This window comes from Dunckerocampus dactyliophorus, chromosome 2 (assembly GCF_027744805.1).
Source record: "Dunckerocampus dactyliophorus isolate RoL2022-P2 chromosome 2, RoL_Ddac_1.1, whole genome shotgun sequence".
Taxonomy (NCBI): Eukaryota; Metazoa; Chordata; class Actinopteri; order Syngnathiformes; family Syngnathidae; genus Dunckerocampus; species Dunckerocampus dactyliophorus.
Window position 1 is genome coordinate 41,257,931 of NC_072820.1, and position 25,487 is coordinate 41,283,417.

General features: G+C 41.0%; 1 protein-coding gene across 2 annotated transcripts in view; it reads left to right on the forward strand.

The window, feature by feature from the left end:
* cpped1 (calcineurin-like phosphoesterase domain containing 1) overlaps nt 1-24,233 on the forward strand; it is a 67,013-nt gene extending 42,780 nt beyond the window's left edge. The window contains exons 6-7 of one of the 2 annotated variants that reach the window (XR_008569605.1): nt 18,072-21,640; nt 22,115-24,233. Coding sequence is in view for 1 of the 2 variants with exons in the window: in XM_054768191.1 (XP_054624166.1) it covers nt 18,072-18,298 (227 nt within the window). In the remaining variant the exon portion in view is untranslated. Of the gene's footprint in view, nt 1-18,071; nt 22,051-22,114 lie in introns of those variants that run through there. The other variant, XM_054768191.1, reaches the window with a different exon arrangement.
* Nucleotides 24,234-25,487: the final 1,254 nt, after the last annotated feature.

Genomic DNA, 25,487 nt, shown 5'->3' on the forward strand with positions numbered 1-25,487 from the left:
TAGTAGCATTTTTCACTATTTTCAGGGGTACATACTGTACCTATGTAAACACTTAGCACTATCATGCTAAGTGTTAGCATGTTAACGTTAGCATTACTAGCACGCTAACAGCATAGTAGCATTTTTAGCCATTTTCATAGGTAGACACATATATAAACACATAGCACTGTCATGCTAGGTGTTAGCATGTTAATGTTAGCATTGCTAGCATGTTAACATTAGTATAGTAGCATTTTTAGCCATGTCTTACGTACATATGTATAAAAAAACACTTAGCACTACCGTGGTAATTGTTAGCATGCTAGCATTTTTTGCTATTTTCATGGGTAGACACATATAGAAACACTTAGCACTGTCATGTTAGGTGTTAGCATACTAATGTTAGCATGCTACTAATGTTAGCATGCTAACATTAGCATATTTATTTATTTATATTAGCATTTTTAGCCATTTTTATAGGTAGACACAGATATTAACATGTAGCATTATCATGCTAGGTGTTAGCATGCTAACATTGGTATGTTAGCATTGCAAACTCTACATATGAGAAACTCTACATAGAGATGCTTGAACACAGATTCAAAACAGGTATATGGAAGAAGCATAATGCTAAAGACCACAGTGTCTGATATCATTTAACCTCGGTGCATTAATTTGTTTTTGTTATAAGGTATTATCCGTAGTATGTATTTATTAGTGCTGTCAATCGATTAAAACCTTTTATAAAGTTAATCACATGTCTACTCTGTGATTAATCACAATCATGACTTTATGTTTGTTTCTTATGAGTGGCTGCCTTTCAAGCAGCTATCCATCTAATCACACGTTTACCTTGGGCTTAATTAAGTATACTTGAAGTACTACAGTTGGCTTGAATTTTGTTTAGAGATAAAAGTATGGTTGATTACTTAGGGCTCTATGAAATCCATTAAATTTTTTCCCAAATTCCGTTTTATTTTTTCCTAAATTATGCTTTTTTGTTTTAAAAAATGGCAACCTGGTAAATGTGAAACGCAGGAGCTGAATAAACTATCGGTAATTGCTGAGACTCAGACAAGAGGCAGGACCGAATAAACTCTGCTTCTACCGACTCTTTTTTGGACCAGTTGAGTTGTGCAAGTGTTAACATGTGTTGTACTTTAGTGTAACACCATTAAGAATGTTTGCAGTAAACTTAATCATAACTACAAGCCCTGCACTATACAGTGTGTGCACAGTTGTTAGGCAAGTCAGTATTGTGGTCAGATTCTCATTTTTATACATATTTCCCAACCCCAAGCTGAATGAGCTCAATGCCTATTGGGTTTAAGCATACCAGGTGATGTGCATGTGTGTACTGAGGGAGGATGTGGCCTTAGGAGATCAACACCCTTTATTAGGTGTGCACAATTATTAGGCAGCTTCTTCTCCTCTTGCAAAATGGGCCAGAAAAGAGATTTAACAGACTCTGAAAAGTCAAAAACTGTAAAACATCTTTCATGGGGATGCAGCACTCTTGAAATTGCTGAAATTGCCAAGATATTAGGACGTGACCACAGAACAATGAAATATTTTGTTGCAAGTGCACAAAAGGGTCTCAATAAAGGTTCTGAGAGAAAAAACATGCAAATTAACTGTCAAATATTTGAGAAAAATCAAACGCGAAGCTTCCAGGAACCCATTATCCTCCAGTGCTGTCATATTCCAGAACTGTAATCTGCCTGGAGTGGCCAGGAGTACGGTACATGGTGTTCAGTGCTCAGAGGTAGCCAAGGTAAGAAAGGCGGAAACCCGACCACCACTGAACAAGACATACAAGTTGGACCGAGTGCGTGAATGAGGAACCGATCAACTCCTCTGTGGCTCCATCCTGCACAGTGTGTCTCGGGAGGGGCGGTCGCTGTGTGACTGGCCAATCACAGAGCGTGAAGAGTGAATACATAACGAGGATTTTCTTTCATCACAATTACAGATGATGACGAGATGTACCCGTTTCATGCTCATATTTGGCAAAAATCTGCATCCGTAACAGATACTCGTTTATAACACACGGCTTTCTCTTTTTTGTGCGTTGTAAATATATAAAAACAGCTCAAATGAGGCAGCTAATTACTGCACATAATGGGACACACCTATGCCGCCTACAAAGCCCGCTACTAAAACACCTCAACAAGGTTTGATGGTTTTCTATACATGCTGTAACCATGTAGTAACTGGTACATTCATGGTAACATGTAATACTTACAGTATTTTGATAAATTTTGGTCGTTTTAAGCATTACCGGAACTTCCTTCCTGGGCACATTGATTTCACATAGAAACACAGAAACCTACCTTTTGGTAGCGGCCTGAGGCATTGAGAGCGTGGTGCTGACACACTGTGGGCGAGTCTGTGGTGAAGCTGGTCGCTAGCCGGCTAGTAGCTAGCCGGTGTGGTGTGGCAAGGTGTCAATACGCCAGTAACGTACTTCGATCAGCGTAACAATGTTAATAATAATAATAACAATGTCGGTGTAGCTTGGTTAACACGCACGTCTCATTATATGTAAATGGAGCATTGTTTGTGGTTTTTCTTAGCAGTGTATTTTTATCTGTTTTTATAACTTTAGAATGCACATAAAAGAGAGACGTGTTCATGTCTCACATAAGGATTGTGGATGACGGGAAAAATAAAACAAAGTGCACTTTTCCTTTAAATAGTACCTAACTGCTTTATTGTAAAACTTGAGTGGAACTTACACATACTGTATGTAGTATCGTAAACAAATTGTGGATGCCCAGTGGTGCACTTTGTACTCTCATTTGTTTTGTTTTTTGTTTTACATTGCAGCCCCATATCACCAAATTAAGCACATGCAGGCATCCCTCGTGTTACACACTCCCCTAAATGATTAATGTACAAAAAGAAAAAGAGAAGTAGTTACCCACACGTGCCTGAAGAATACATAGTTGCGCGTTGCTACACAGAAGAAGGACAGCAGACTTCGTGAAGGTCAGCGGAGCACAGCGGTGTCGCAAGGTCTTATGACACGAGATTAAAACTGACATTATTTCTCTTTTAGAGAAGAGCTGTTTCGTGAGAACATGGCAGCCAGAAGCCAATCAGACTACTGTGAATAATAATACATGTACAAGTAATATGGAAGTGGCAGTCTTTGTTAATAACGTATACTTTTATTTTCTTATTTCCTTTCTGTTTTGCAGCACCCTGTTCTGGCACTATTTCACTCTGGTATTTCAAACTGATGCCACATTTACGGTATATACGTATTTACTTTTGTCTAAATAAAAAAATCTCAACCAAAAAAACGACCAACAGGATCTCATCAATGGCTGGACAGTGTTCATTGCTGTGTTGTTACCGCGTGTTGTTGCCTGTCACTCACAGAGCTGCGTTGCGAAATGGTACAGAATAAATTATGTGTTTATGTTGTTTACAGTTCAGGGTGAATTTTATTTTGTTGCACTGCAAAGATTTGCTGTGCGCTGAGAACACAAGATCAGTGCGCGATTACAATGCCGCATCTCTCTCCCTCCCTTGCAACGTCCCTTCCAGTGTGCAAGACAACCACAGGGATAAAAGTAAGGAGTTGATCTTTTTTTTTTATTATTCCTGTTGTATTCCCCTTGTATTTAAACTTGTTATTACTCTATATGTCCTTCATGGCTGTCTTCGACTAAAGATTTTCATATTTGAATCTGATTTGTTAGATTTTGTCCATAGTTGACCATCGTTTTTTTAAGAGCACCGCCAATGGCGATCCTGACAAATTCATCAGCCCGCAGTGTGTGGCGGTCAGCTACTCAATGGTGTTGTCCAGTACTCGGCTGATGAGTCATGTTTCGATGAAAATTGTGACGTTGCAGTCCAAAAGTCTTTACTGTGTGTGATGTGGAGTCATAACTCGTCCATTTTTAGCACTAAAGACCACACATTAGCAAGGAAAATGCTCAATAAGGAGAGTCTGTGAGGTGTTAGCTTCAGTTTAGCTTGCATCCTTCCACGATTTTCTCGCCTTTGTTTATGTTCCGAACGCAACTTGTGAGCACTTCTGCCCGACTGGGTTGTGTGTGTGTAGACTTCGGTACTCTGGAGATCTCCGGCACAAGTCGAAGATCAGTGAACGCTGGCACTGCGAAAGCCAATACCAACAGCTCTTGTCTAGCTCGTCGAGAAACCAGACCCAATATGAGCAAAATAATAATGACAAAACCGCAATCTGGATGAGATGCTGGGCTTTGCTGTGTTTATGTGGTATCATCTTGAGTAAGTATAGGTCTTCTGTTAAAAACTTGTTTATTAATACAAATTAGGCTGAATTTGTATCGAAATAGGCTATTTCTAACAAAAACAAAGACTTTCTGTGTAAAAATGTATGCTCAGCAGCAGCCGTGGCCACCCACATGTAGTCAGAATGGTACAATCTTAATCACATGACATTTTCATATGATTCGACAGCGAGATTTATAGTTGAATTAGATTCCTCCGAATCAAATCGTTGACTATTCTAGACACTCCTAATGTCCTTGATGTGTTCTGTGTACAGTGTGACTGACTTAGATGTTAACTTAAATTCCGATGCACACAAAATTTTAACCAGTACCTATACAGTATGTACCTGGAAGGGATTGAGCATTTTTTGCACATTCTTTGTTAGCGACACGGAAAATGAGCATATTTTCTAATATCCGTTTTAGCCTGCAGTTTATTAAAAAGAGAACAATTCTAGAAATAAGAATGACAAAATGTGCATATTGAAGGAAAAACCCTGGTTAATCTTGTTGTTGTCTTTTGGTCTGTGTGGCAAGGGACTGTTTCCTCTCATCCAAGCTAAATCATGTCTCTTCTGGACATACAGTATAATGGTTATGGTAATTTACCCACTTCACCCCCCTTGCGGTGAGATGTTCACGCATCATTGCCCTCCCCTGTGTGTCTGTCCTCACTGCTGCACCCTCTGATCTGAATCCTCCAGATGTGCTTTTGTACTCTGGTGATCACTACTGTCATTACAGTAAAGGGCATCATCATTAACCGGCAGTGTGCACGCATGTGAACTCGCGCACACACACGCACCTTTAGCCACTCGGGAGGATTCAACTACAGTGTGGAACAATCCAGCATCAGATCAAGCATGGCTGTGACATCAGATATCAGATACGACATTGTAGTGAACTCTGCATTTTCAACTTTGACCTGCATGCATCAGTCTGTCTGACATCGAAATCGAAATTCAACATTGGTTGTTGAAGTTCTCCAATCCAATGATGTGTAGGAGCAAAATACAGATAATAGTTCCTGCTGACAGAATACAAAATGCATCTAATTGATTTATCCTTGCTGATATATTTTTCATTTGTCACTCCATTTTTTTTCTCATAAGATATGTCCATGCGATCAGTTTTTTTGTGTGTGCCACATGTGTTTGTCATGTGAATGCATAAATAGATGTGCAGTGGTGCATTTTTCCATGCATGATAAATTTGTCTGCGAGAATCTATATTTTATCTCAGCACCACAGCTGCACATCGGCACTGCGTTGCCAATTAGTCTTTGTCTGGCTCGTCAGAGTGAGCAGTTTACACCACGGGACTGTTGACGGCATTCCAGCTCATATTAATGATACACTGTCTCTGCGTTATGACCCCCAGTTGGGCTAGTAAAGCATCACAGAGTCCCTTTTTTAATTGCGCAGGCAATTACGGTGGGTTGGGATGCGACAGTAATTTGTTTGATATTAAATGTTGCCTTCCTTTTTGTAAAACTTCATGTCTGTGTTGTGTTTTATATCGTTTTAAAGGTAGAACCAAGCTGTTCTGATTCAACAGCCAAGACAAAAAAACTAACGTTAGTTTGCGGTTACATTTGATGGCATCATTCCCACATGGATCTAATGACCCTGAAGGAAGTTCTCCATTGTTCCTGAGGGTCGTCTGTGCTGCTTCATCACTATCATACCTGTAATCATTGTAAATAGGGCTCCCTTAGGCTTTACGGCTGTTACACTTTACTTCTCAGTGCTCTGTGTGCACTTTATTGAACATTCTCCAGAGGGAGTAAGACATGCACAAAGTTTAGTGTCATATTTGTTCAGTAAGTTTGATGCACATCAAGCATCTCTTTCATGAATGCTGAAGCTCATGGCAGGGGACCCGTGTGTCCTATACCAGAGGCAATTGGAGTAGCAGAAGTCCCAGTAGTGCTCTCAGCACTCTCCTCTCACCATACAGTAGATGGAGGTAATTGGTATCTGTAATTAGATTCCTATATGCCTCCAACTCTTCACTTCCATCTATGAGGGGTTTCCGTTCCTCTCTGAGAATACTTTCAGCACATACAGTATGCGGAGACACGTTGGTTTATGTACAGGAAGACTGATACAGAACTCCATGTAAGTAAAAAAACAAAACGAAACAAAGGTGCAGTCGAGACGGCCATCCAATTCACAATATAGCTAATGGCTGTAGATTTGTACATGCATTAGTTAATTAGCAGCCAAGATATGGCATGTTCTGCTTTGCCGAGTCTCCATTTTTCTTCCTTTGTCGTTCATCCTCTTCCCGCTGGGCGTCTTTATCAGCAAGGGTCTTACTCTGCTCAAAGGGAAGGCACATTTATCACTCACCAGGGATTTGATAAGAGGCCACAGCTAAGCGTTTAACCCCATTGTTTTAATGATGAGGTTGAATAACGCCTTTTATATCTCACAATCTCCCTTAGTGGAGAGTATCCCTTGTGTCTTTATGATTCAGCCAAAAGTGACATTTGTGATGATGATGATGTATGGAGCTTATACACATTTTTTTTATTTGCTGTTTTAAAGGCTGTTTTAACTGAAAAAAACTGAAAACAATTTTAAATTTCCCCAGCCCTCTTTTGTTGTCTATGTGAGTGTTTGTGAGGACATAGGAAAGGGATGCTACATGATGACTGATGGGTCATATTGATTTATAGAAGGCTGTGGCTGCAGGATGCTTCAGCATACTAGATAATTTTGCTTCTCTATGTCATGCAAATTACCATGATTCACTTTTTCAGATTCATAATTATTTCCCTGTACGTTGATGACAATGGCTCTTCTTGACAAGCACACACTTTGCATAGGAGAGAAGGAGGAAAGCAACAAAGGTAGTGTAAATGGCTTCTCCATGTAATAACCCACAAAGGGGTTGTTCAGACGCAGGACAGAAATTCAACATGCAATTAGCAAATCTCATCATGTTGCTGGGAAATCGGTGACCAACAGATGAAAGGGGCTTGACAGAGTGTGAATTAAAAAAGCCACAACGAAGAAAGGTTTGCAGGTATCAAGAGATAATTAGACAGGCTTGAACATTTTTTACATTCCTTTCATCTTTCCTGTCTTTTGGTAGTCTCTGTCGGCAGATGCAGCAATTGCATAAAACATGCTGTTTATAGCAGTCATGGAAATACATGTTTATATACGAGGTACTCCACTCCTTGTTTCTGTGCATTTTCTGTCAACTGTACCAGTATTCAATTTCACTCCATGTAATTTCCACCCTTCACATTTTGTATGTTTTCATTACTCCGTCTGCTTACCCTGAATTTTTTTTCCCTCAATGTTCTAACACCTCAGCCCCCCTCCCCTCTTCCACAATCACTCCCCTACTTCTTGCTAGTCAAAGCAAAGGCCAGTCCCCAGATGGGAGTGTTTATCAAAAAGAAAGCACGAAAGAAGCGGAACTGTTTCCGCGCTTACAGGTAAATAGGATTTCCATAGCGACCCAGACAAGGCGAGGAATTATCACCCCAGTGTGTACATGTTTTCATTCAGCTAGCTACCCACTCAGCGAGAAAAGTGTTCTGGAGACACACACTTGCATCCCCCTGTAGCAAGAACCTTACACGTAGTATGGTTATATACCGCATTTCACAGGGCTTAATTGTTTTTGCATGGTGTCATCAGTAAATGAGAACAATTTTTATCCTTCAACTTGGCTGACTGCAGCCTCGAAATCCCGGAGGGCTACCCACACTAACTGCACTGCAAGGCACTTTGATAACAATGTACACAAAGTGATGTATGCCCCTTTCATTTTGTGTCTATGTAAAATCACAACTATTTTCCCAGAAGAGTGCCAGCTGTCATTAACCTAGAGGCGGAGGTAACCTACAGCAATGCATCTAAGGCCACCCGCTGTGAGGCTTTCAGTCCTGCAGAGAATTACAGCAGCTGTCTTCTGTCTCCAAACTGAGAAGTTCGCCTTTGTAGCTTTTCATTAGACTGTTTGCACATTCCAAACATCTCATCAACCCAATGATTAAAAAGAAGAATGGAAGAAGGTTTGGTCAGAAAACAAACATTCGGTAGAGCACAGACAGTGACTGTGACAGAGAAAGCCTAATTTGATCAGAACCAAATTATATAATTTATTTATTAGGGGTGTAACGGTTCCGTTTCGGTTCGGTCCACTTGCGTACCGTTTCGGTTATATTTTATGCTATTTTTCTCATTAAATGTATTACTAGACTGATCTAAGCGCTGCACGAGGAACTAAAGCTCTGGGCGAGTTTCCGCACGGACACCTCTGAGTGTCGGGCACTACTGACTGAGGGGGAGTAGCTTGCAAGCGTGACAAATGGCATCAGGGCAAATGCAAGTGAGAAGCTTAGATGGAAGACCCTCCCGTCTCACTATGGCCTCCTGTTTGGGAACACTTTGGCTTCCCTGTTAAAATTACGGATAGACAAACGCAAGTGGATAAATCCGAAGTTGTGTGTCGACCTTGTTCCGCGGATATCGGGTATGCTGCAGGAAACACCTCTAACATGTTAGCGCACTTAAAGCAGCATCATTCGTCAATCAATGTTACATCTACAAGTGCAAACACCGATAACTTCAGCATATAAACAACCTCTAGCAAGCAACTTTGACCGGGCCAAAGCAGTAACACATGGGATTGGAGTTTTTAGATCCACGAGCTTACGTCCATATTCAGTTGTTGAGAACGCTGGCTTTAAGCACAGTAATGGAAAAATGATTAACCACCGTTATTTCTTCAATTTTTTCTTCATTTTAATTCCTGATACAACTAAAGGAACATTTGTTTGGACAAATAGAACAATGACAACAAAAATAGCTCATAAGAGTTACATTTTTTGGCAGTACAATGCTATAGCTATTCCATGTAAGCACTTAAGCGGTTATTGGTTATTATCAGGAAAACCATGGAAGTTGCTAGATATCATCTCTTAAATTCAACTCTTATGAGCTGTATTTATTATCATCATTATATTTGTCCAAACAAATGTACCTTTAGTTGTACCAGGCATTAAAATGGATCAATAAACTGTAGAAACAATCTAATCATTTTTTCCATGACCATATATGATTAAAGTTCTTGAACCTCGCTACGAAATACCATCACGTCCTCACTTTAGCCAGAGATTTACACCAGCACTTTATGAAAAAGCTAAGTGATGTTGTCAACGAGCTCTCACGTGTCCGCTATTTCACTTACGACAGACAGTAGAGCCTTGAATACAATTCTTGCTGCACTCAGGATTTTTTTTGTATCAATAAATGATCAGTTCCAGGATCATTAATAAAGGTAATTTGTAAAGGTAACATTTTACATTCTTGACTTGACTTCTTCCTAGTGTCAAAAGAATTGAACCACTGTAAAATATAAAAACAACATGGCACAGCGCTGGGAAGGAATTTTGGCCCACTCGTTTTGCAGAATTATTGTAATTCAGCCACATTGGAGCATGAAGCGTCTTTTTAAGGTCATGCAACAGCATATCAATAGGATTCTGGTCAGGACTTTGAGTAGGCCACTCCAAAGTCTTCATTTTGTTTTTCTTCAGCCATTCAGAGGTGGCAAGTGCAATCAATGCCTTTCAATGCCGATCACAATGCCGATGTTATTTGTTTTGGATCATTGTCCTGTTGCAGAAACCTAGTTGGTTTCAGCTTGACGTCACCAACAGATGGCCGGACATTCTCCTTCAGGATTTTTTGGTAGACAGCAGGATTCATGGTTCCATTTATCACAGCAAGTCTTCCAGGTCCTGAAGTTCTAAATTGTCCATAGGTATGAATGTGAGTGTGAATGTTTGTTTTGGGTATATGTGCCCTGCCATTGGCTGGCGACCAGTCCAGGGTGTACCCCGCCTCTCGCCCGAAGTCAACTGGGATAGGCTCCAGCATAACCGCGACCCTAGTGAGGATAAGTGGCATAGAAAATGGATGGATGGATGGGTGGATGGATAGATCTCGGTTAATCTCAGTTAAATTGTGTTTTAACGGGGGGCAAATCACTTTTTAACACAGGGCCATGTAGGCTTTGATATTTTTCCTCCCTTTAATATTAAAAGTTTCATTTAAAAACTGAATTTTGTGTTCAGTTGTGTTGTCATTGACTAATTTAATTTGTGTAATTTAACATTTAAGTGTGACAAACATGCAAAAAAAATAAAATCAGGGAGGGGGGGCACATTTTTTCAGACCACTGTATAGGCCACACCTGTCTGTAGGGTGCAGGTGTCCGTGTTATAACATAGGATATTTAGTTCACAGAAAGATGTTACAGAGAAAGATTTTCTAAAACTTTTAAATAAATGTTTTTTTTCCCAAACAATGCGTGGTTAAACAGTAGTCTACCAGAAAAGACATTCATCGCTGTCTTCATCTTCCTCCTGCGTCTTCTTCAGTGTCAGAATTGAACATTCATTCCCTTTCTTTGTCGCTCTTTGCCACTTTGGCCTTGAGGCTAATTAGCCCTCGGGCTTGTGCTGTCCTCTTTATCAAGCAGTAGTCCAACCTTTTCGAAAGCTGTTGTTGATATTGGATTTTTTGACACTGCTCCACGCTGTCAGCATCCACTGGCAGACTTAAGCAAAAGTTGCTTGATCAATTGCCTTTAACTTAAAAATTGCATCATATGCATTTGATTGTGTGTTTTACATGATGAGGTTGTGTACAGCAGTGGTCCCCAACCTTTTTTGACCCACGGACCGGCTTGTGTTCCCACAAATCTCCCACGGACCGGGGGTGACGGGGTGTCGTACATTATAGCGATCTAATTTATCTTATTTATTATGTATTGTGTAAAACTAAGACATGAATAACATCAAATTAAAAGCACAAAATGAATGCCGACCCACCATCTACCAGTTCAAGTTCCATCCAAGTTTTTCCAGAGAGATTATTACATCCTGTTTGACGTGTGTGGTAAAGGCAGTGTGCTAGCATGAATTAACTTGTAATGCAGTGCGTGAGTCCAACTGTGTTTGTGACGTATTTTTATCACAAAATGCCCCTGTTAACATCGTGTTAGCATGGAAACCGAAAATCAATGTCAGTGCCCCCCACCTCCGTTTATGACATTATCAGCGGTTGACTCTGTAGTTCTTGGTAAACGAACACAGTTCACCACAAGTCTCTGCTTTTCTTATTGATCACGGCTACAAAATAACCCAAAATGGAGGTAAAGAAAGTTGCAAGTGCCAGCATTTAGATAAAGAAGGTGAGAAATACTATTGAATTCAAGTAATAACTTGTAGCAAAGTATGAAGTACCGATGATGTCATCGGTGTGAATATATCCTCTCCTTCACTGCTCGTCATCGCCGTTTTTGTCAGCCAAGGTCTTCAATCAATGTATCCCTTTCATTTGTCATTTAAATGAATTTATATGCACTTAAATTTGTTTCTGATGTAAAAGTATAATTTTAAAATATTAAAAAGTGTTTTGTGCTAACATTTTAGGCTGTCCGGGGCGAAATAATTGGATTTGCATTATTCCTTATGGGGAAAATGCATGCAATCAGAGTATGTTTTGGTTTGAGTCGGACCTTAAGGAACGGATTAATAACGTTACACTGTACAATGAATCTGTAATCTCCAGCCCCTAGCACTATTACCATGACAGGACCTGCGCATTTTTTTGTCAGATGTTTTATATTTATCAGCAAATTTATTCTCAACAGCATTTAAATGTGTATGCTTAGTGGTTCTGTCACATACAAGAGTATGTCTATAGGGACAACTTTTGTCTACATGCCGACCACACTCGCTCATGTTTTAACCCGACGAGGACACAGGTGAAAATGTTCCGCATGTCATGCATGTGCAATGATGTGACTGAGAGGGGACATGGTCTATTGAATTCAGGTCAGCTTACCCATACCATAGCTGGGCCTGTTCTGTGCCATGTTTTTATGAATGTGCCAGCATAGCGCTAATGTTTTCCCAACAACATTCAAATTGTCTGTTGATCCAGTCCAATTCACTTGTGAGCTGTACCTTGAGAGGATGCTTGTAGATCTCATTCTGCTTGATGGACAATTAGACAGGTTAGTCAGGCACAGCTTTCCCAGCACTGTTGTGAGAAACTTATTGAAGAATCGCTTATAAGACAGAGTGAAATCAATTATCATACGGTGCATCAGTGGTTCCCAAATTTTTCACAGGCACGTACCCCTTCAGACATTTGTCCTGAAGTCATGTAACCCCTACTCCTACACACTTAAAACGTAAACCATGATAAGCACACAATAAACCTTAATTACCCCACTTTGGGAACCTAAACTGTACATCATCTGTATTACGAATTCTGGCTCTCTAAACATAGCGCCCCTAGCTTTTGTCCAAATGCATTATTCTGTCAGTGCGCTTCAATAAGTATACAATGTACTAGTGATGCACCGATTGGCCACCATTCAGTATTGGCCAATTTCAGTGGAAAGGTACAATCAATGCCTTTCAATGCCGATCACAATGCCGATGTCCTGCTCTAATGACTTGGCTAGTGTCCCCCTCCCCTTTTTCATCTCAATGTGCAGGGGTACGGTGGCAAACCCAAACAAACATGTCTGCTCTGTGGAACTTATATGCAATTTGTGAGAGTGTTGTAAAGTTTGCATCATGCAACATATTCCATGAAAAACTTCTCATGGTAGTAGCACGTTAAATAGCTTTAATTCGAGTGAGTGACTGAGTTTTCAAGGCTCACAGGGCAGCATCAGCGGCAGGTATCCCAGCCAAAGCTGGGCAATACAGTACTTGCTTGTATTTGTGTGACAGTCAGAAGGCTAAAGCGAATAACCCCCAAAAATATTTGAATTCATCGGGCAAGATGACCAACCTTTCTGTATACTGCATTAATCCGATTACTGTCCCATTAATCCCATTACTGTTCTTATTCGGTCCTTTTTCCTTGTAGCCAAGATGGCGATGATTGAAGGTAATTGAAATGCAGCATCTGGGTAGTAATGGCACACTGCATTTTGCTGTACGTCTCGGTGTGAACACACTGAAACGCACTGAAAATGAAAAGAGAAAGTATGGGATTGCGTGAATTGAGAGACAGCCTTAGTTTTGTGCGCAAATATTGTAAATTATGTTACCTTTTGCAGGTGTTAAGTTTTTTAAACACATCACTTAATAATGGCAAAAAAAAGTATTAAACTTACCAACGTTGGTCACATGTGAATGTGTATCAGGAGCTACCTATTTAGCTTAGCCAATAGACTGAAAGAATGGACTATCCTGGTTTGATGTATTTGTGTTGTTTCCTTCTCCCTTCAAAGCAAAACATTGTAAATTTTAGTTTGTTTAGTTCTTCTAGGAAACCATGGCTTTGTGCTTAATAGACAGTGTTACTTAACTGACAAATAAACATTTACCCCATTATGCCAAACTCCTACTCTGTGTTAGATCTAAAATCACAACAAAGAACAACTCACTACACGGCTGCGTCACATGTATGTTGTGTACATATGGGGGAGTCTTGCTACTGCTGTGTGTGTGTGTCCGTGTGGGACGTGGATTTTCCAAGGATATCGGCAGACACGTGTACATACACACACTTAAACACTCACACATGCTTCATTTGGTGCCGTGATTAATCAAAGCATCTTTGGGAGTTTCACAGGAGGTTCAGTAGCACATCAATAACAGTTCTACACTCCTGAATTTTAAGACCAGTTGAAAAATTGCAACGATTTACATCTGATCAATTTACATTTGAGTTTAAGTGCAAATTTGCTTTCTCAAATTGCTTTTTGTCTCAGTCCCATTTCTTCTTTTTGCATTGTGAAGCTCTACTTAGATCCTCCTTAAGATCCAAAAGTGCAAAATGTAAATTCTTGCAATTTTTCAACTGGTCTTAACCCTTTGAGCGCCAAAGTCGCAAAAATTGCGGCAAGCATCCATCCATCCATTTTCTGTGCCGCTTATCCTCACTAGGGTCGTGGCGGTATGCTGGAGCCTATCCCAACTGACTTCTGGTGAGAGGGGCAACATTGCAACAAGCCATAGAGACAAATATGATGCCTCATGTAGTTACTGTTTTACACCAGGAGATGGTGGACATCTGTAACTTCAATCTGAGCAACATTTGTGAGCGCGTTTCAATGCGAAGTATAGGAGTTTAATGAGTTTGAACTCCTGTGTGCTGGCGGCAGCGAGTCCGCTTTCCATGACAGTCCACAAGCAGCACATTTTGGAGCCGATGCTTTGCTTCACCAAGTTTACCGTGTTCGGGATGGCAGGAGAGGAAAATGTTACTGCTCAAAGCTTTTACAGCTCAGAAGACACATTTCGGATTCTCATCACAGCCTCATTTTAGTTTCCATTTTGTCTAAAAAATATTTCTCCTAAAATGTGTTTCTCCTAAAATGCACTAGGATAAATATGTGAGACGTACGTGCGTGTAGTACGGGTGGTCAAAACACTGCTAATGGTGAGGTGGGGTAGCAGGAATGTATAAAACCGCGGAAATGGTGGCAATGGCGGTAGATTCCGCGGGAGAAAATACACTACTAATAGCGGAGCAGGCAGCTGTGGTGTTCAAGATCCCGCTGTAAATAAAAGGTTGGAGCGTGAGGTTGATAGGCGGCTTGGCGCAGCGTCTGCAGTAATGCAGTAATGCCGGAGCCTATCCCAGCTGACTTCAGGCGCGAGGCGGGGTACACCCTGGACTGCTCTCCAGTCAATCGCAGGGCAACAATATACAGTATCTAATGGTGTCCTAAGATTTGACCAGTACTGTATATGGACAAAAGTACAGTAAGTGAAAGCAGAAGGAATCGCTACAGGGTTCTGATTACTCGCTAAATATAGCAACAGTCGCTGAATTTGCAACTGTTGTTGAAAGTCCTGTATACAATTGTCTTGGTAATAAAATATTTAAGATCTAAAGATAACTAAGGTGTCTTATTACAAATCATCATCGATGAAATAATTGATTGGAATGCATTCCATGAGTTTTCAACAAATAGTGAATGCCCATGCCCAGACATACTCCAAACTGCAGACACTTAAGTGTGAGCAAAAAACAGCAGGGAAGCCGGAGCAGTGAGCGAGGCATTGCTCAGGAAGGCATACAGCTGAATCACACTGCAAAAACGGCACAAAAAAACAGGAGGTCAAAAAGAGTGACAAAAGATGTGATGAAACGATCTTACTTGAATTTCCACAACTTCAAAGAGTGCTGGTGGTTACCACTAGAGAGTTGACAACAATCTGGCGATGGGTCCACATCAGAGCAGGCCTTTTAAGGAAGAGCCATCAAAAGAATGAAAGACAGTGACGATGAATCCACATCAGGGTGGAACCTTTTATGATTCCACAGCAGAGTGGACCTTTAGAGAGCTGCAGTCGAGGGAATGAAAGACAGACGAGAGAAGGAGTTATCCTGACATACAGTATATACAGTATTATTTTGAGCCTCGTCATTGGTGTTGTTTCGCAAAGTAAAAGGTACACGATGGAGCGCCACGGCCGAGCGATTTGTGAGGTGTGATTTTTTTCAACGAGGGATTTTTATGTTGCAAATGTATTACTCTTTTGAACACATATTGTTCTGAGAAGGCAAAATCTTTACAACTAAGGGGAACTAGGTTTCTCGGCACAGAAATCTGACCAAAGCTGGACTCGTGGGACCAAGTAGGGGGGTAAATCACTGTTGATATACTACACTGCTGATGGGGATGTCATACAACTTCATGTCAAAAAATCAGAACTATCCCTTTAAGAAAGTGTTTCAAACAAAGTGGGGAAGAAGGTCAAAGAAAGAAGCATACCACTTCCACACGGACTGAGAGAATAACTTTTTTTCACTCTATCACGTAGGACGGGGGTCACCAACCTGGTGCCCGCGGGCAGGTTATATACCAGGTTATTCCTAGCTGCATTGTGGATCATGAAACTACACATGCATAAAGACGTAAATGGGTGAGGTTGTTGGAACTGTACTGCATAAATTAACCAGCAATATAATTATCACTCATATATCTTAGCAGTGATGATGTGGGCTTGCCCTTTAGAAATGCTTGTTTTAGGAATGCTGCTGTGACCCCACAACAGAGAAGGTGGCGACTCAAGGCGCCACTGTGTCTGCAGGCTGCAGTGGCAGTCCTTCAAGGCTATGCTGAAATGTGCTTCATACCACACATGTATTACTGATAATCACCCCAGAGACTGCACACACATAGACAAAACAAAGACAGCTGCTTGCTTACCCCCACCCTTAGAGTTCCCCTGTAGATAGGGAATACCCAAATAAAAAAGAGGAAACTCGGAGAGCGTATTCAGAGCGGTGTGGGAAGGTAACTCTGGTACGTTCCTCCGTTCTCCTCGCGAGTAAAAACATATGCTTGTTGTCTTGTCTCTTCTGTAATTTTGCTGTGTTTTCCACATACATACTGCTGTGGACTATTGTTCTGTTTGAGTAATATCACTTGATCAAGCCTTTTCCAACATTCCACACTACAAAATAGGTAATAAAAGTATGTATGATTTGTGTTTATATTGGCTCAATGTCTGTATCATCCGATATTCAAGGGTACAATATCAGTATCGTATTAGAAGTGAAAAAGGTTGCATCAAGACACCCTTAGTTAAAGCTGACGTTTTTTTTAATGGCATGTGATCAACCAACACTACTTTTGCGATCGACCGGTCGCTCGCAATCAATGTATTGGGCACGCGTGCTCTAGGTAATAAGGTTCCTTTTATATAGACTCATACAGCGGTAACTGTTGGTAAGTTGTAGCGGATTCATTATTTAATGGTCCACTGTGAGCACAGTGTTCTCTCATGGAAATAGTCATATAAATTAGGTCACCTTTGGTCGTCTGGGTGCTGTTTGATTATGCAGAGTGGTGGACATGATGATTCAGGGCAATTTCACGATCAGTGTCAGCTAGTATCAGCAGTAGTTTTTTAGCATCTTTTTTGGGGAGAGGGGCTGAAAATACATGTTTTTTATTTTTTTTTCATCAGTACCGTGTCATTTTGTAATAACTTTTCATCCTGACTACATATGTCTTGACTGCATTTACTGAAAGCAAATCACAGCTCTCCGTAATTACTTCCTGTCCTTAAAGCACTTAACACATCATCCCCTTATTACTTTTGCTCCATTCAATGCACATCATTTTAATATTAATAAAAGAAGGAACCAGCTTGTTCCCTCTGAGAAAGGTGGGAAAGAATTTCACAGATAAACAAATCATTTTTCAGTCCTGGTTCGAAGTAAAGTTTGTTCCAAACATAATTTCAAGTGGTCAATGATTACATGGCAGTGACACAGCGTTGCTGCTGCAGGGCCGAGCCAAAACTGCGTCTCAATCATGAGAATTCCGTTTGTAATTGAAAATAAATTGAAACCCGTTGCTCCCTAATGCATGTCACTGTATTTTTTAAGAAGTGGAAGGCTCTGTCAATCTGTCTTTCTTTTTCTCCTACTGTGATTTTTCTAACAAAATAGTGCTTTACTATTAATAGTACAAGTGAGCATTAGGTAAATAACACCAACATAAGAAGTAAAGCAGCACGATGTCGTTTTAAACACACTCCGTACTTTTAAGTGAGCTATTTTAAACCACATCGACTCTGTGTTGGCCTATTTTGGTCATCTGATCTTTGAGGTGTTAATCATTTCATTGTTATTTGGGTGGCTAAAGGACAGTAAGGTCGGACGTGGTGTGAATCAAATGGCATCATGCCTATTTATAGTAATATTTCCCCACAGATGTGGAACATAAGCACACACTAATTAATCCCCCCTGAAATTTTTTAAACTTTTTTCATACCTGTTTGGCCTTGTCTCACTGCAGGGGTAAAGGCGGTCTTCTCTGGCCACTATCACCGAAATGCGGGCGGCTACCACGACGGCCTCGACATGGTCGTGAGCTCGGCCATCGGCTGCCAGCTGGGTGAGGACACCCACGGCGTCAGGGTGGTGGTCGTGACGGCTGATCAGGTGATCCATCGTTACCACAGCTTGGAGCAGATGCAAAGACGAGGGATGGACGAGGACCTCAGGAAGCTCCTGCAAGCCTGATAGTCAATGAAGTCTTTTTTTTAAGTTTTTTTTATAAAGAATGTGAACTTTTCAAAATATTTTGGGGTCTCTTAAAACCTTGCCAGATTAAAAACACATTTACATTATATGACAGTGGAACCTCTCAGGTCAAACACAATCTATTCCACGATGCTTGTTCAGATTTTTATTGTTTGTTTCAGTTCTATTTGTCTCATAGAAAATGGGAGTACAAATATTCAGTTATTGGGTCAAACTGTACCCATCATAAAACCTATGAACTGAAAATGCAAAGTTATAATAATATAACAATAATATAATAAAGCTAGATTACCGTAAATTCCCTATAAGCCGCACGTAGCAAATGGGAAAACAGAAAAAAAAAGTTCATATATATATAGGCCGCACTTATAAGCCGCAGGTGTCCGCATTGTGACATGGGATATTTACACAGTAAGACACACTATAAACCTTGCAAATCTACCTACACTTGGTGGTCCTAGTGTCACTCATTAGCTCCAGTGAGATGTGACACGCTTTTTTTCCAGAGTTCAACAGCTGCCGTGGGCCAATCAGAGGCTGTAGTAATTCTACTCTTGATCAAACTTCAAAACACGATTGCTGAATAGGACTTCAAAACATGTGATAGAGCTTCTATTGTGGAAATGCTACTTTTTGTTTCGGCACTCAAAGCATCATGGGAACTGTAGTTCTTTTAGCCATAAATTAGCCGCATCATGGTTTGAGCCTCAGAGTTGAAGCATGTGAAAAAAGTAGCATCTTGTAGTCCAGAAATTAAGATAGATTAAAGTACTCACGCTTTGATGACGTAGCAAAGTGCAGTTTCCTTTAAGTCATACACGTACAACCTTCTGTGGTGAAATCACAAAAAACACAAAAAAACACTTATGGAGCTCAGCCTTCATATGCTTACTGAGCTGAAGTCTCACAGAATTTGATGAAATCTCACACGATACACTGATAACTTGGGTGATGTCACCAATCATGTTTTTTTTTTCCATATTGTAAGTATGAACTTTGGTCTTTCGGATTGTTTGAATTTTGAGGGTCCACTGTACTGTGCTAAGAATTATTTTTGGAAGAAGTAGTACTCATCCATCATGTTATCGCAGCATTGCGACGAGAACAAATGTATCTTTCACAGTTCCAAGTGTGTTCGCTTGTCATATCCGTTACTGCTATTTGCTTTTGTCACAGTCATATTTGTGGTCCATGAAGTCATCCTATGCAAAATACAGGTGCTTTTTATGTCATGATGTTTTAGTGCAGCTACACATTTTACACTTTGGCAGCCCTGTAAGCAATGGTGTTGATGTCTGTCTCCCCCTAGTGGAATTCACGGGAAAACACTGTAGCTACATGGATGCACTTGCAACTCTTCTTTCTCCTTTGCTGTGTGACAACGGCATTATGCACAATTGTTTTGATGCGAGTGAAAAATGTGGATGTAGCTTTGTAATATTGGTTAATAAGTCCAGGGCCGCCCCACCATCCATGATTAAAATATTAGCATTCAACATTTCATCACAGCCACACCCGACCATGATAAATAAATTTCCACGATATAGGGTTCATTGTTAATAAATGGAATATTTTCATAGTTAGAGCTCAGAAAACCTGTTTAGGACTTTCTAATGACTGGTTTTCAACATTATTAGAGCCCTGTAGACATGAAATAACACCCCAATAGTCACCTTTACACTCCTGTTATTCTCTGTTTACAACACATTGCTCAACTCTTATGCTGCAGGGATTTGAGACGGCTGCTAGCTAGCAAGCTAGTGAGCTAGCATGCTAACCAGTTAGCCCCGATGTATTTCTTGTAAAGACAAAAACTTACCACTTCCACACGGAATGGGAGGATAACTTTTTTTCACTCTATCATGTCGGACATGCCATGGCTGACTTCATACAGTGTTAAGGTAATGTCTCAATGTTTTGTGTCTTTACTACCGCCCAGTGACCAGAATACTACATATCACTTGTATCTTGATGTTTTAACTAATAATAGACCATACTCTACCACAAAACAGCGGTCATTTAATTTCTGGAAAAACGCAATATAGTGAGGGAGCGATAATCGAACCCCGATATTGCGAAGGATGACTTTAGTGCGACTGCTTGACTCAGCATTCATACCATAAGCAAAAGCAGCAGCAGGAAATGTACACCAGCTTTAGTGTGCTCATTTTTAATACCTTTGCATGAATTAAAGCACACTAATATAAAATGTCTCATTTAAATCAAATGACTATTAAGGATTATAATTGTGTTTCAATACTCAATAATCTTTCACATGTAGGTCCTACCACAAAAATGCATGAGTACGGAATCCATTAGAGGATTACATTATTTTTACATTTAGGATTTGAGAGTCATATATAGTATGGTTGTCGCCTCTGATTGGATTTGTGGTGTTTATCTTGCAAGGCTTCAAATCTCTTCTCTCCACTTTGCAGAATAACATTAAGTGTGATCATGTTATTAAACGCTTAATGAAATAGCTGATTTCAGGCTCTAAACACATTTGGTAGTTGTGTGTAATTTATGTCATTTAGAGCAGTATCAAACCAAAGTCACTCTTTCCCAGCCTGAATACGCTGAACGTGTACAAATGTCGCTTTCTTTGAGAGTCCCAAAGGTCTCAATTCAATTACGCACACACAGAGACTCTCACAATCACCCAGACGTACTTGGAAATAGTTGTCATGGCAACCCTTTAGCAACACATCTGTGTGTCTTGGCAAGACTGCCAGAGAGCGTGTACTGTACATGCGTGTGTGTTCGTGTCCATCCGTAGTCCGCTTAGTGTCACAAACGATTTCCCATTAGCATCACTATCACTGACCTCATTTTACACACACACTTTGTCACATCCCTTCCCAAAACAAAAGGCAGTAGGTGATGGAGGGAGAAGGTTTGGTGTATTTGAGAAGAATGGCTAATGAGCGTAATGTGTGGAAAACCGTCACTTTCACTTCCTGCCTGAGAAAACCTTACATCGTCATGCATGTTTGTATTGATATCATATCCAAGCTCAAATCACTTGATGTGACCGACCAGGTTAACCTGTGTAATAGGTGTCAAATTGGATTAAATGGTCCTATAGAACAGTGGTCCCCAACCCCCGGGCCGCAGCCATTTAGATTATTTCATTTTTGGTGTTTTATTTTGAAAAGTGGCCGGATTCTCTGTTATATCCGTCTCACTTGACGCATGTCCATTGTGCGTGTGCTAACTTTTTTCTCATGCCGCACAGATAGACTACTACTGTATTTTTACAATTTTTCTTTCTCCTCATATTTGGTCTCAAATGCTGATACTATGTGGGAATGCATAAAGGTAAGTTTTGATGACTTATTGAGTGCTAATGTGCACATTTGTCTCAAGTTAATTCATGCTAGCGCACTGCCTTTACCACACACGTCAAACAGGATGTAATAATCTCTCTGGAAAAACTTGTCTGGAACTTGAACTGGTGGATGGTGGGTCGGCATTCATTTTCTGCTTTTAATTTGATGTTATTCATGTCTTAGTTTTATACAATACATAATAAATAACATAAATTAGATCGCTATAATGTACGACCACCCCCCACCCCGTGGATCAAAAAAGGTTGGGGACCACTGCTATAGAACACCTGTGTGACCTGATTGGTTGTATTTTTATAATAAACGTTGATTTTATCAGATTGCTGCTGCACATTGTCATGTTTACAAAATGGCGTTTTATAAATATTGTCTCACGAAAAAGGGGATTTCAGGGTAGGCCATAGGTTTCCATACAGAGGAAAATGTATATTTTTTTCTGTTTCAGATCAGATCCCCAGATCTCTCCCCTCTTGATTTCTGTCTTCTGGGCACTAGAAGGCCATGGTGTATCAGGTGAAGATAAGAGACATAAATCTTCTCAAGGAATGAATCACCAACACCATTACAAGCATAACTTGTGCCAATGCAAGTTCATCAGCTGTGGAAAGCACGTACAGTATGTGTTTTTGAACCAATGGTTGTCATATAGAGCACATTACATACAGTAAATAAAAACAGTTGTCCAACATGAATGAGTATTTTTCCCATATATGGAAACTTATGGCCCACCTTGTATATCCCACTCGGTGGCACAGTAGAATCATAGTATCCATCCTCCCGTAACATCTGCTGCTGTAAATATTGTTTTCATTGAAGTCATGTTAAAATGGAATTGTTGCAATACTGGAGATCTTGACGTAGGCCAAAAATGGTATCTTATTCATTAGTTGTTTTGAAGTGAAAAGCATATTGTCCTCATAGAATTGAGATTGTCAGAAATCTGCCACTACAAAGTTTGAACTTTTGTCATGCTACACGTCAGGCGAGATCTTTGGTATCCATCGCTGCTCGTCAAAACAAAGGGTGAGTAGACTTCTTTTTTTTTTTCAGTTTTTTCCCCAATAGCAGATTTATGGTTATTGTATTTGTACTTTATTTATCCCACAGCAGGGATATTCACTTGTTACAGCAGCAAGCAAGATACGCAAGTAAAGAATACAGTGTAAAGAATACATATTGACTACAACATGGTTCAGGTGGTGCAGGTGTTGTAGAGCCTGACAGCGGTCGGTATGAAGGACCTGCGGAACCTCTCCTTCTTACACCGTGGGTGTAACAGTCTGCTGCTGAGAGCTGCTAAGGGAACCCACAGTGTCATGTAGCGGGTGAGAGGTGTTGTCCATGATGGATGTCAGCTTAGCCAACATCCTTCTCTCCCTCACTTCCTCCACGGAGTCCAGAGGACTGTCCAGGACAGAGCTCGCTCTCCTGATCAGCCTATTGATCCTGCTCCTGTCCCTGTCCGTGCTGCCCCCTCTCCGGCAGCCCACAGCATAGAAGATGGCTGAGGCCACCACAGAGTCATAAAAGGTCCGTAAAAGAGTCCTGCACACACCAAAGGACCTCAGTCTCCTCAGCAGGTGGAGGCGACTCTGGCCCTTCTTGTAGAGGGCGTGGGTGTTGACGGACCAGTCCAGTCTGTTGTTAAGGAGAACACCCAGGAATTTGTAGCTGTCTACCAACTCTTATGTCCGCTACCTGGATGTTCACCGGTGTGAAGTGAGATGTTTTCCTCTGGAAGTTAATGATCATCTCCTTTGTCTTGCTGGTGTTGAGTTGCAGCTGGTTAAGCTCACTCCAGCTGACAAAGTCCAGGATGACCGTCCTGTATTCCAGATCATTCCCCTCTGAAACACAACCAATGGCTGTGTCATCGGAGAACTTCTGGATGTGACACTGTGTGGAGTTGTGTGTGAAGTCCGAGGTGTAGAGGGTGAAGAGGAAAGGGGAGAGCACCGTACCCCGAGGGGCACCTGTGCTGCAGAGTACCATGTCAGACACACAGTGACGGAGCCTCACATACTGTGGTCTGTTGGTGAGGTAGTCTATAACCCATGCAGTCAGGTGTTGGTCTACTCCCACACTCTCCATCTTCACTCTGAGCAGTGACGGCTGGATGGTGTTAAAGGCACTGGAGAAGTCAAAAAACATGACCCTCACAGCGCTCCTGCTGTCCTCCAGGTGTAGCAGTGATCTATGCAGCAGGTAGATCACTGCGTCGTCCACTCCGATCCGAGGCCGGTAAGCAAACTGCAGGGGGTCCAGCTGAGTGCCCACCATGGGTCGTAGGTGCTGCAGGATAATTCTCTCCATGGTCTTCATCAGGTGAGAGGTCAAGGCAACAGGCCTGAAGTGGTTAGGCTCCTTGGGACGCGGTGTCTTTGGTATCGGGACCACACAGGAGGTCTTCCACAGGGCCGGGACTTTCTCCAGGCTCAGGCTGAGATTGAACAAGTGCCTGAGAACTCCACAGAGCTGGTCAGCACAGTCCTTGAGGATTCTAAGGCTGATGCTGTCCGGTCCCGGGGCCTTCCTTGCCTTGATCTTCTTCAGCTGACGTCTCACCTGATCATCAGTTATAGAGAGGGGGGTAGAGGATGGCTGGGATGGGGATGTGGGGGTGAAGAGTGGTGAGTTGGTAGGGGAGGGAGGGGGGGCAGACTCAAATCTGTTGAAAAACAGATTGAGTTCATCTGCCCAGATCTTGTCCCCACTGGCTTGGTTTCTCCCCACTCCTTTACCATGGCCTGTGATGGTCTGCAGGCCTCTCCAGACTTCCCTGGCATTATTCTCATCCAGCCGCTTCTCCAGTTTCCTCCTGTAGCAGTCCTTCCCCTTCCTGATCTTATGCCGGAGTTCCCTCTGGACTCTGCACAGCTCCTCCTTGTCCCCCGAGTTGAAGACCCTCTTCTTCTTATTCAGCAGGGCCTTAATCTCAGAGGTCACCCAGGGTTTGTTGTTGGGAAAACACCACACCAACTTGGAGGGCACAGTGTTCTCCACACAGAAGTTTATATAGTCTATGATGCAGTGCGTCATGCTGTCAACGTCACTGCCATGGGGACTACAGAGCGCTTCCCAGTCTGTTGTCTGGAAGCAGTTAACTTGTTTTTACACTTTTATGATACTAAAGAAGTGTGTGGTACATAAAGTTTTATGACAGAAATGTTAAATTGTGAGTTAAAACCTTGCCTGAACAGTTAAAAAGTTTTGTGATTCAACAGTTTGACCGTGGATTGGATAAATTCAGGGGTGTCGCCAAACTTTTTCCAGCGAGGGCCACATAGGGAAAAATGAAAGGATGCAAGGACCACTTTGATATTTTGTCAAGCATTGCAATGTAGATATGCTAAGAAGTTATATTTCAAGAAAAAACGTTTTTTCAGCCTTGTGACAGACATGAAAAAGCATATTAGTATGAACTTCGGTCTTTTGGGTTTTTTTTCCCATTTTTGCTGAGTTTTTTTCCCCCAAAATATTTCAACTTTCTTCTTAAATAATCTTTGTAAATTTTCTGTTCATAATATTATGATTTATTCCCATAATATTTTAACTTTATTCCCATACTATTATTTTTCCCCCACCTAATTTAAAAAAAAATTACAACTTCATTTTGTTTTTTGTTTCATATTTCAATCCATCCATAATATTACAAAGTTTAAAAAATACAGTGTTTTTTTTCTTTAATTTCAACTCTGCTACTAAAATTACATAAATTTTCCTCATTTTCTTCATATTATGAGTAAAATTGAGACTTTTTTCTCATTAGAATAAAACGTTTTTGCTTAATGTTTTGACGTTGTAAAATTACACCTCTT